This window comes from Tympanuchus pallidicinctus, unplaced genomic scaffold, assembly GCF_026119805.1.
Source record: "Tympanuchus pallidicinctus isolate F22 unplaced genomic scaffold, pur_lepc_1.0 scaffold8, whole genome shotgun sequence".
NCBI lineage: Eukaryota > Metazoa > Chordata > Aves > Galliformes > Phasianidae > Tympanuchus > Tympanuchus pallidicinctus.
Genome location: NW_026294802.1, coordinates 1,465,976 through 1,478,687, shown reverse-complemented (window position 1 = coordinate 1,478,687; position 12,712 = coordinate 1,465,976). Strand labels below are relative to the sequence as shown.

Sequence of the window (12,712 nt, the reverse complement as noted above, 5' to 3'; positions counted from 1 at the left end):
TGTGCTACTGTGCATGTTCAGATTTTCGTCTTTAATGCAGATAAGCTTTTTCTTAATTCTACTTGTTCTTCTAGTATTTTAAAAATCTGCAGCTGGCCAACAACTGATGTAATGCATGCGACAAACTTTCTGACCAGGATTTTGATAGCTCTGCTTTACAAATGCTGTCTTAGAATGAGATATGTGTAAATGGCACATAACTAGGAGGGTGTGCAGTAGGTTGTCTCTGTGCTGGCTCATGGGATCATGAGATTCAAAGCATGCTTTGCCTTAAAGATAGGTTTTTCCTGTCGTGTCCTAATAGACATGGCAGTTCACCTAACCAAGTATGACACATCTCTCATCAAGTGTCTGAAAGCATATCCAGTATCTGGTGGAAGGGAAGTTTTACAGTTCTTGTAGAACAGAAAAAAAAAATCCATTTCTTGTAGAGAGACCTAATGTAGTCTTCATTTAGTAAATTTTAGTGAAAAAGTTCAAAATAAGTTTGAATTTACAACCCAATTATGTATTACTCTGACACTTAGGATTTTTAAAAAATACAACTGCCTCCTATTGCTCTTCACACAAGTCAGCTGCACTGCGTCCCTTATTTCGGCATGTTTGACATTACATAATTGCATTTATACTTGCTGATTATTTTTTTTTTAGCAAGATTGCAACATGAGCAGTAAGTGATATTGAGCTGGCAGTGGGCTTTTGCAGCCCAGAAGGCCAACAGTATCCTGGTCTGTGTCGAAAGAGGCATGTCATGCAGGGCAAGGAAGGTGATCACTGTCCTCTACTCTGCCCTTGAGAAGCCACATTAGAAGTACTGTGTCCTGGTCTGGGGCTCCCAGCTCAAGAAAGAAGTGGGATTTTAGGAGCAGGTCCAGAGGAGGGCCACTAAATGGTCAGAGGGTTGGAGCTCTCCTATAAAGACAGCTCTCCTACAAAGAGCTGGTCTTCTTCATCCTGGAGAAGAGAAAGCTCTTGGGAGACCTCACTGCAGCTTTCCAGTACTTAAAGGGAGCTCGTGAGGCAGGAGGGAAATCAACTTTTCACATGGGTAGAAAGTGATAGGACGGAGGGATGATTTTAAACTAAAGGAGGAGAGATTTAGATTAGATGTCAGAGGAAAATTTTTCACTGGAAGTGTGGTGAGGCACTGGCAATTGCTGCCCGTAGAAGCTGTGTATGCCCCATCCCTGGAGGTGTTCAAGGCCAAGTTGAATACGGCCCTGGGCAGGCTGAGCTGCTGGGTAGAATCATGCCCATGGTGGGGATGTTGAACTGGATGAGCTTTAAGGTCCCTTAGAACCCAAGCCATTCTATAATTCTCTGATTTGCAGATAGCCCTGGTCCTGTCCAAATCTCTCGACCTAATGTGTTGCGGGCAAATTTCAGTCAAACCCAGCTCCTGAGAAAGTGCACAAGTGTAAAAGTATTGCTCCCTCACTTGCTTTCACTCACAACAAAAAATTTGTCTTTCAGTGTGAAGACTGAGGCCTGATGGATGACTTGCAGCACTAGTCCAGACCGAACACTGCTTACAATCAGATATTTACCAGAACAGAGTTTTTTATATACACCACAGGCAGATTTAGACAGCAAGTCAACAAATGCTGATTGTTCTTTTGGAGCTATAATGAAATATTGCAATTTTTTTATATATATAGGTTGGATTTAAGCCTGCTGGTGGCATTCGGACAGCAAAAGAAGCTATTACTTGGCTTATGCTGGTAAAAGAGGAACTGGGAGTGGAATGGCTGAAACCAGAGCTCTTTCGCCTTGGTGCGAGTAGTTTGTTGGAAGACATTGAGAAACAGGTTAGTTGTTAATAGTTTTCAGATTTTTAGAGAGAAGCAATTATCTTTCTAAATGTACTGGCTTACTGTTTTTGCAGAATTTGCTTTTTGGTGTTGTTTAAGAGATAATAGAACATGCATTATTAACAAGTTCACTTCTAAAACAGTATTAGTTTAAATTTGGCCTGTCATTACAGACCTCTGGGACTCGGGTATCCCAAACATCTGACAATTCCCTGGGCCAGACTCACAGTGCAGTAGGCAAAGGAGCTTCATTTGTACACATGCAGTCTTTTGCTAACACTCAGCAGTGCACTCCCCTGCATTTCTATCTGCTGCCAGTTCAGATAGCCATCAGGAAACATTACAGACCCTTTGTGTCAACTGTTTACAATGCATTTCCATATTGTAGAAAAAGTCCTGTCATTCTACAAATGGTACTGCTGATAGAGAATTTCTTATGTATTGATTATTTCCCGGGGGAAAAAAAGCAATTGCCTATTACAAAGTCTAATTGATTTCATTTTTTGTGCAGTCAGATCACTATGTTTCCTGGCAAACTGTATGAGATACAGTGGCAACGTGTAGTTTCCAGTAGGAAGAACTGTTTGCCTGTGACCTGCCTCACTGGAGTGGGGGACCTAACTCAAAGGACACAGCATAGTTGAAGTGATGGAGTATCATAGGAAGGACTAAAACATTAGAGCTGCTCAACTTTACTCCCATTAAGCCCTCCCTTTAACTTTACTCCCTTTAAGCCCAAGAGATGAGGTGATATTAGCTCTAACAAAAAAAACCAGTTTCATAGTTCTTGTTCTATGAGAGAATATCTGCTGTGTTGGGGGACTGAATGAGAGAAAAACATGAAACTGTTCTCTTGCCCATCTTTCCTAGCAACTGAAGTACTAACATGTTATAAGAAAAGTCTTAACAGCTCAAAGATATCAGGTGAATATTGATGACATTTGAAAACCCCTGGCTCCCTCTTGCAGTGAGAGTAATATAGTCTTGCTTCACTGCCAGGCTGTTTCTGCCTCTCACTTGACCTAAAATCGTGTCTCTTGTTATGACAAAGCATAGTGAGCTTATTTTTTTTGCCACTGCTATCATTGCTGGCTCTTACATGACAGCTAGAGTATGTGATAGTTTGTTCTGGTTTCTTAACAGTGGCACCTTTTTATCTGCCAGGGATTGCACAAAGACCACAGTTATGACCAAAGCTCTGCTATGCTGTGTCATCTAAAACTATGTGAGATAAAATGTATCAGCTGTTATATTCACAAAAACAGATATGTATAAAAGCAAAACACAGAAAACAGGGAAACACTCAGCCCTGAGGCAGTGAAGAGCCATATAAAAGCATAAGCAGTTTTGAATCCTTTGAATATTAGAAATAATACTGCAGTCATCAAACCAAGATTACAATGGGAGAAAATCATTGTCTTTTACTTGTCTGTTTTTGAAAGCAACAGAAGTCTTTTTTCTTTTTCTTTCCAAGCAAGGCAGCAAGAGCTCTTAGTTCAAATCAGATAAACAAGTATATGAAGGCATACTGCATCATATTTTATGAACACACATACACAAATAAATATCCATCATCTTCTTCTGACATGCCTTTAATTTGTGACTTTCACGATACTTTGAAATTTACAGTCATATATAACTCCATCACGAATATTCTTCTTTTCTTGCAGATTTTCCACCACGTGACTGGCTCTTATGCACTTCAACACGACCTGGCAATGGCTTAAACACAGAATCAACTCAGGATTATTTTTATAAAAGAAGCCTTTAAAAAAGCAGCATTCAGAAGTCTTCCGACCACTGAGTGCGTTTGATAGAATTAAAGGCGTAATTCTCTCTTTTTCATATATTACAGCATTTAAAAATATGTTCAAGTCTGCTGGTTGTACTTGATCAAAAAGTGGAAAAAAATGGTAATTCTGAAACAGTTAAATAGTTAATACTTACAGATTTGCAAAGTTAATCTTGCAAAGTCTTCCTCAGCCCAGCCTGAAAAGCTTATTAATGGCAACACTGAAATACTATGAAGAAGATTTGGGTGTCCTGGTAGCACTTTGCAGGCTGAGAAATGAAGTATCTAAAGAATGTTTCATATTGCTAATTAAGAGCTACAGATCTTGGAACAGCTTCCCATTCACCTCTGATTAGATCTTTGGTAGGATATGTTGCACTATTAATTGTTATGTTGATTCGGTTTCAAGCAGTGTAACTTGATAAAATGAAACTTGGTTATTTCTTTCTTTTATAAAATCTTGGTAGCAAAAAAACCTTTTTTATTTCTTTATTTTTTTATTTTTTTTATTTTTTCCCCCAAACTTGGGCACAGACATCCATATTTAGACCCTTGAATAAAGGTGGCTTGATTTCTAGAACAGCTGAGTATCCACAGTTGCTCCTGAAGCTAATGGGAGCTCTGGGTGATCAGAACAACTGAAAATCAAGCAGCCTCTATATAGATGCCTAACTATGCATTCAGGAGGCTATTTTCAGGCATTTCACTCTTAAAAATTTTAGTCTGTCTTGCTTAGAAGCTCCCATTCCTGTCTCCTGTCATTTTTAAACACAGTCATGCAAATCTTTGCATTTTAATGTAGGGGGGGTTGAGTATCAGTTTACAGGTTTCTACACTATGCTATCTGAACTTTAACTTTTCCCTTCTAAGAGCATTTCTGTAATTTATAAGAATTGTGTTCTATACAGAGTTTCAGCCTTAATGAAAAAGCACTTTTCTCAGAGGACATTAAGAATAATACCTAAATCATCAATACCTTTTGAATATCAGACTGGAGCTGGTAGATTCATTACTTCAGAGCTACATTCTACTCACTAACCGGAGTTGTACTAAAATCTTAATTATCATCACGACTAGTCTTACTGACTTAAGTAGGTCTCATCAGGGAAGTAAGAGGAGGAGGATTTTGCTATAAATCAAGCTGCAAGGTGCATTTATTACAAAAAGATCTTGACTTCATAAAGATAATAACTCAGTTATTTATCTGGCTAAGCCACCTGAGTCGCTCTGTGAAACACAGCATGGAGAGATTTGGCCTTCTGAAGAATCTTAGACAGCCTGAGGAATAAGCAGATGGCAAAACATTACTGGGTGACTGGCTGTCTTTGTCTTGTCCCATTCAAGAGGCAGCTAGCAACAGCACAAGTCCATTAGGAAGCAGAGTGAGGGCTGCAGCCTGGCACTCCTACATCACTCATGGTAATGCTGAGAGCCCCAGACTAAGGCGAAGCTTGGCTCTTGGGTTGGTAGGTGCATGACGAGGGGAGGCTGAGGCTGAGCAGGCCAAGAGAGTATTGGGGCTCATGCTAGTGCTGACCCATGAGACAGCTAGAGGTGGAAGGAATGGTCTGACATGCATTCCAAGCTCAAGTTGGAGGCTGGTATTGCAGACTCCCACTGATGGAGAGCTAGAAACGCTCTCAGTGTGGTCTTTTGAGTTTGTACTTGCAATGGTGCTCTTAACCCTGACCAGCACTTCCTCTGCAGTCTTCCATTTCTTCCCCTCATGGCTGACCGTTGGCTGTTATTTATTTCCCATTGTCACAGAGGAATTGAGACTTTATCTAGGTTGTTGCAGCTGGTCATAACAGCTGCACAAAGTGTATGAAAGGAGATGGGGACCTGAAATCAGTAACCAGGAAGGGGGCAGCACAGCACTGCTGAATAGACTTAAAAAAAAGTTCAGATTTAGCACTCTGCTTCAGGCCTTTAAAAAAGAAGCAGGCAATTATGCCTGTTTATCTGTATCAATACGTCTATATTTAGATAAATAAATTTCAGAGTATAACATATGTTTTGTGGAAGTCAGTCTAGTATACTAATCATTATTTTTGTAACACTTATTCATTTAGGATTTTAAATAGCTTCATTTTGTTGACTATCTCATTTTGCAAATAAGCGAATAAATTCAAGAGGAAAGTCAAGTAGAAACTGCAAATCTAGAATATCCTGTATCAACTTATTTACAAGAAGAGGGAACTGGGAGAAGGGGTAAGCTTTTTTCCCTGGTTTGCAGGAAACAAAGATATTAAATAGTAATTATAGTCAAAGTGCACATATCAGTTGGGGCAAGTAATACTTTAATATCTTTATTTCATCAGTAGTATAAGTTCATTCTTTCATTTCCTTTCTGAAGCAGAGAACATGCATTATACACAATAGCACATGCTTCTGAGACAGAAAAGGCTGATCTACGTTTAATTTTATTTTGCTCAGTTGAAACTGGCTCTCTGCCTCCTCTGGGGAAAAAAAAAAAAAAAAAAAAAAAAAAAAAAAAAAAAAAGAGGAACAGCAACTTTTATCCAAATCTTGGTGCACTTTTGCTGAAATTACCAGTGCTGACATCTGGATGATGCATAAAGTGTGCAGTAGGAGTAGAGGGAGGGAATTGCGTTTAATTAGATGTAACCTACCCAGGAGAACAAGACAGGGAAATGTCCATCTGACTAGTTCTTATTAATAGGACAACAAAGGATAAAAGTATTTGTAGTATATGAAGACACCATTGTTGAAACTACCAGTTGACCATTTTTATTAGAATCCTAGACAGCCTGCACTGTAAGTTGAGAAGTAAGACTTGGAAAGAAAGAAGCGTCAAAAAAGGTGACAGTCCTTTCACATCCTAAAAGGAAAGAGTAAGCAAGTGATCATAAGGTCCCAGCCAGTTATTTTGTAGAGTTCCTTCCTCCTGATCCAGACAAGTTACAGACCCTTTCTGCAAGGACCTACAGTAACAAAGGAAAGCATGAAAAAATTGTTTTAATATCCTTTAATAAAATTTAACTCTGCAAGAAGGGATGCCAACAAGATGCTCTAGCCGTTCCTGATGAGTCTAGTGATTTTAAGTGGCTCTGGTTTGAGCACTAGGATTAGCATCCTGTGGGTTGCTAATTCTTGGAAACTGCATAAGTTGTGATCTTCTGGAAGCAAAGCTTTCTTGAGGTATAGCAGTTTCAGATCTCCCAGTTCATTGGAGGCGTTTGAAAACACTGAACTGTAAAAGCATCAATTTAGAATTGCTTCCTTAGCTGAGAAGAAAGCAACTTTTTAAAAGATGTTAGCAAATGGAGGAAGTGGTTGTGGAATTTATTACACTTGTTTTTGTAAGTCTTGCTTTCTCCAAGGGAGGAGTAGACAAAGGAGCTTCAGAGGTTCAATTAATAAAGATAAATGTAGTATCTCAACAATATGGTGCTGTATAAAACCAAACCCCCTGGTGGATGAGGTTTTGCCCAAGAAAACTTGATAAGCTCATTTTTCCATTTCACCAGTAGCAATGAGATCTGTTTGTATTCAAAGACTTACGTAAATTATCACATACTTACTAATTTGCAGCAAGCAAGCAAACAAACTAGAGAAAATCCTGTGTCTTGGCAAAAGCCAATGCCAGGGCTGGGCTGGTGATCCTTCAGTATAGGGATTCCCATTGCCATTTTAGCCCAGAGAGCAGATGCACTACAGGTCATATCTGACAAGGCACACCGTCTAGCTGGCTGGCCTCACAAGAAAGCCCGGGGTCTTGCTGACCAAGGCAGTTGGTACAGCAGAAGGAAGGGATGCCACCCAGAGGGACTTTGATAAACTCGAAAGGTGGGCCCTTGTGAGCCTAAGAGGTTCAAGAAATCAAAGTGCAAGATTTTGCACTTGAGGCAATCCCAGACATTATACAGACTGGGAGAACTCCTTGAGAGTAGCCTTGCTAAGAAGGACTTAGGGTTCCTGGTTGATGAAAAACTTCACATGAGCCAACAGGGTACGCTTGCAGCCCAGAAGGCCAGCGGTATCCTGGGTTCCATCAGAAGAGGAGGGAGGCCAGCAGGGAGAAGGAAGGGATTGTACCCCTCTATTCTGCATTAGCGAGGACCCAGTTGGAGTCCAGCAGGCATCCAAGTCTGGGGCCCCCGGCACAGGAAAGATGTAGAATTTTTGAAGAGGGCCCAGAGGAGGGCTATGAAAAGGACCTAAGTGCTAGAACACCTCCCCTATAAAGACAGGATGAAGGAACTGGACTTGTTCAGCCTGGAGAAGAGAAGGCTGTGGGGCCTATGGCCTTCCAGTATTTAAAGGGAGTTTATAAACAAGAGGGAAATCAACTTTTTACACGGATAGAAAGTGATAGGACAAGGGGGAATCATTTTAAAATAGAGGAAAAGAGATTTAGATTAGATGCTGGAGAAATTTATTTTCTGAGTGAGTGATGAGGTGCTGAAACAGGTTGCCCAGAGAGGTTGTGGATGCTACTCATTCTTGGAGGAGCTTAAGCCCTGTTTGGATGGGGCCCTGGGCAATCTGATCTAGCAGTTAATCTAGCAGCTGGCAATTCTGCCTGTGGCAGGGAACTCAATGATCCTTGAGGTCTCTTCTAACCTAAACTATTCTATGATTCTGTGGCTTGCTTCAGGGGTTACCAGCATGGCAGTAGGACCAGTTAGTGCTAAAGCTGCTTGCCTGCAGTGATAACTGCTAATCCATTGAGAATATTTTTTTGCCCCTCAACGTCAGACCTGAGCAACCAGCTTCTGAGGGGAAGTTGGAGAATGCATATTCTCCAACATTTAATTTAATTACATGTCAGTTGATTAAGGATGTTATCTTCATTTCCAAGGGAAATGAAACATTCAGAGTCATGTCAGAGCTCTGGCTGTCAGGTTTCTTTCTGCTTTCTGCAGCTTCAGTGGGGTCTTGGTCTTTCCTCACAGCACAGACATTGTCTGACCCAGAACACGGCTTCTTGCTTTAATGTTCTGAAGGGCCTGAATGGAGCTAGAACAAAGAGCAACTATTCCATCCAGGCTCTAACAAGAAGGTTTTTATGTTCTAGTTAGCACAGATCAGTCCAATTCAAAAAAATTCAAATGCCTTTGCCCCATCTGGTAGCAACTGTAACAAGGCCTTTGGGAGGCAAGTGGCAGGAAGATGTAGATAAAGGGAAAATAGAGGGGCAAAAAGAGAAGTCGCAAGAAGTAAGAGAGATTGTCACCACCACTGTTACTGCTTCACAGAATTGTAATCTTTTGTATCTCTTCGGAACAGGAGGTAAATAATAAAACACAGGGGAGGGAAAAATATAAAATAAATGTAGTGTGTGAGTGCACGTTAAAACGGATGTCAGATTAAAAATAACTGTAAAGGAAATTCTACTGTAGGGGGAAAGCTGCTTTTTCCTTCAGCATTTTATATTCCACCTTCATTAGGCGGAAAGTGAACGAACTGTAAAGGAAAAGGGGAACTTTTGTTGATTCCCTCTGAGCGCTCAGAGAAGCCTAATGTGAGTGTGGGGGCATGTTATGTGGTGCGGTGCTGCAGCAATTCTCAGGGTGAAGCCCACAAGCAGCAGGGACGTTAAGCAGATGCAACTGCGTGTGCCAAGCTCTGGGACTTGGAGCTTTAAGCCTGCGGTGCTGCATATCCAGATAGTTTCATCCACTCCATTCTCCTTCAGTCCCTTCAGGGTTGATGAGTCCTCTAATGTTTAAAAAAAAATAAAGCCTGCAGCCTGCTAGGATCGCGTTATCCAATAATGCCCCTCTAACTATAGATTTGGGCACCAGGGACTTTTTTCTAGTTTCTTCAGCCCTTTTAAGCAAGCTGTGTCAGTGTTTGACGACAGCAGAGCGGGGAACATCTACACAAACATATTTTTCCCCACATGGCTGCCAAACTACACCGATCATTGGAGACGGCAAGTACTCATGAAAATGGCAGTGCCATTCCATAAAACAGTCACAGCTCTCTTCTGCTAAATGTGCTTCGTGATGGCTCCTTGAAATTTGTGATCTGAAAAGTGGCCTGGCCTGTGCATGTCTAAAGTCAAAGAAGCTGTAAATAAACAGTTGGAAATTGTGCTGGGAGCTGGAGTGCTAGCATGGGTAGTTCAGCTTGTTCCCACGTATTCCTACAGTGTTTCAGAAACAAATTCCCACAACTCCTATTTCTTTCAGACACTTAAGCTTATGAGGAAGCAGCTGAGACAGGAGTAGAAGACATCCTAGCGGCTATCCCTGCCAGGCTGAAGGCAGAGCAATATCCCAACTTCCAAAACTTGTATTGGGCTCATACACTAATTGGCAGGGAAGATCGCAAACCAGAATCTTCCTAATGAGAAGTGACAACAAGTAGGAGCAGCTTATCCTTACAGAGGCTTAACCTGAAACATCCTCACCTAGCCAGCTTGGGTTTTAGCAGGTACGTTAGCAATGCATGAGAGTCCTCTGCTTGTGAAAGGCCTTGCATTGGACTACAATCAGATCAGGCTGTTTTAGTGTGCTGCAGAAAGTGTTTAGAGAGGTTCTGCAGGTATTTAAGGCCACACACTGTGCTCATATCAGCTCTGTCCAGTCTCAGTGTACCTGTCTCTGTGAGATACTGAGAGAGATGTCCCAGTGGCAGTGACTGCCCCAAGCAGACTGTGGGCAAGGTGCGGGGCTGAGGTCTCCAGGAGCCTTCACCTGTGCTCCTTCTGTTGATCTTGTGCCATTCGTTGCCCACCTCTGCACCTCATTGAAAACTCAGGACCTTCTGCTCAGAGTGAATTAATAAATTAATAAATGGAAGTCACTTCTGCAGGAAGATAACCATCTGCTCTTAAATGAACATGTGTTTTCAGAGTTGTCTCCACTGGGCAGATTTCTTTGTTAAGCAATAATTCTGTTTAATTTTCCTGAACCGTTCTGCCATTTTCTTCATTAGAGGGCTGTAGAGCCGTGTGTTACATAATTTTAGAACACAAATGGATATATATATATATTTGGGGCCTAATTTTCTTCTATATTGCTGTCCTGAAACTCAGTGAGGTGTAAAAGTGGTGCAATACAGAACAAAAACGCACAGCACCTTAGAATACACCTTAGAATACATCAGAGCTCTGGGTTTTTCTGACAATGTTCAGAAACTCAGAGCTGGCAAGATTTTTAGACACGTGTATGACGGGTGAGGCAGATGAGTGAGTCAGTTGCTGCTAGCATGTTTGAACACACTACAATTGGTCAATAGGATATGTTTTGAGGAAAAAGTAGCAAAGAGCACGTGCAAAGCACATGTAGAGCTTTGAATTCTTAAGAACTACAAGTATTATAGGCAGAGGCTAGACTAAGAATCATAAATGTTATAGGCTCCATTTTGCTTCAGCTGTGATACTGACAAGCTAGTTGTATAGACTACAATTTCCTAGGTAGATATCTTCCTCAGCTGAACTTTATTCAAAACAAAAACAAAAATAAATAAATAAATAAATAAAGCTGGGGAAAAAAAAAGAAAACATATTGTGGAATGGGATTTTTCAGCCCACACCTGGAAATTTCATTGTGCTGAGTTCCAAACTTCAGAGCATGAGCCATGACAAAGGAGAGACTGGCCCCTGTCCTCGCCACTTGCCTTCTGCTGCATTTATACAATGAAAGGTGCTAAGAGGAGCAGTGCAGGATGGATGCAGCGAAACTCAAACATCAGCTGAAAGTTGGAACAGAGGGAGAGAAAGACATTGGCACAGTAAGTCCAGTGCGGATTAGAGCTAATGGGAACTAAAGGAAACAGTGAGTGCAAGTGCAAGCAGGGAAAGGAAAAGGAAAGGCATGGGGGGAAGATGCCACAGAAGACGAGAACTTAGAACTGGCAGCTGAACAACAGCAGGGTGATCCAAACAAGAAGAGCTAGAATGAACTCATTGGAGACAAAGTGCCTCATCATAAAAGGAGCAATACTGAGACCAAAAGGAAATTGCTCACTGACCGGATCTCTTGCCTGTGAATTTAACTTTCGGAATGGCTGGAAGAACAACAAATCAGAGAACAATGTCACTGAAAATGGCATTTACAGAGGCTGAGATGCAGTGGCATGGGCAACTTTAAAACTAATATTTTGTAACTTTGAAATGCTTTGGCTTTGAAGCTAATATTTCTTCCTTGTTGCTTGTTGTGCATTATGTAAGCTTATTTCATCCTAACAATTAACTAATTGAGGCAGAGATTGCTTTTTTGCCCTGTTTTTGCACATCACTTGCTGTAAAGTGTTGTGGTTCATGAGTAGTGCCATTACATGTCATATTAATGCAGATAGGAAATAGTATGCTGGTAGAGATCTATAATAAAAGCTAAATGTGAATTCTAACAGTGGAGGAAAATGGTTTGCTACAAAACACTGGGAAATTATTAGATGCACCAGGCAAAAATAACAAGTGGAAAATTGGAGGTGAGTACCAAAGAATGGTTCTATAAGTGGTTAGGTGAGGCTGTTGGGCAGCCCACTGTGGAAGCAGCAGAAGCCCCTCAGCTGGGACTTGGCTGAAGATGAGATAACTGTTCAGAAGGCACAGGACTTTACAGGGTCACAGACACTGGATGGTCTGGATGTTCCATCTCCAGCTTCTGTAATTCTGCACAGCTTTCCCCAAAAGCCAACACGATGGAGCACATCAAAAGATGCAATTCTCACAGACGTTTCTTGAGCTGAGAACTATGAAAAGAAAGTTGTTCTCATCCATGAGCTGAAATTGAGAGTACACACTAACCCAAAAGGATATCAGCTCAAAGAGCACTGTATGAAAATCTTATAAAGCTCTGCAACGCTCCATAAATAATTTTCAAACAGGAAGCTTTTTGTTTCAGTGATAACAATACTAAAAAGGAAGAATGGCAAATATCCATGAAAAAAAAAAAAGGCTGAAACAGTCTGCACCCTATACTGATGATAGTTTTAATCACTTCCAGAGTTACACACACAATTATCAGTCATTTATTAAGAAACACAAATGATCATTACAGAGGTATAGATTAATATAGGCTGAAGCCTGGTGTCGTGCCAGCGGTGCACCACATGATGGGCAGACCATGGAATAAATATTCCAGCATGTCACTGTGCTATAAATTCTACAAATGAAAGAAATTAAAAAGCC

General features: G+C 41.0%; 1 protein-coding gene across 2 annotated transcripts in view; it reads left to right on the top strand.

The window, feature by feature from the left end:
- Positions 1-11,928, top strand: part of DERA (deoxyribose-phosphate aldolase) — a 61,032-nt gene extending 49,104 nt beyond the window's left edge. For both annotated transcript variants that reach the window (XM_052669284.1, XM_052669283.1), the window contains exons 8-9: positions 1,659-1,808; positions 3,482-11,928. In XM_052669284.1, the coding sequence (XP_052525244.1) occupies positions 1,659-1,808; positions 3,482-3,538 (207 nt within the window). In that variant the 3' untranslated portion in view covers positions 3,539-11,928. The remainder of the gene's footprint in view (positions 1-1,658; positions 1,809-3,481) is intronic.
- The last annotated feature ends 784 nt before the right edge of the window (positions 11,929-12,712 follow it).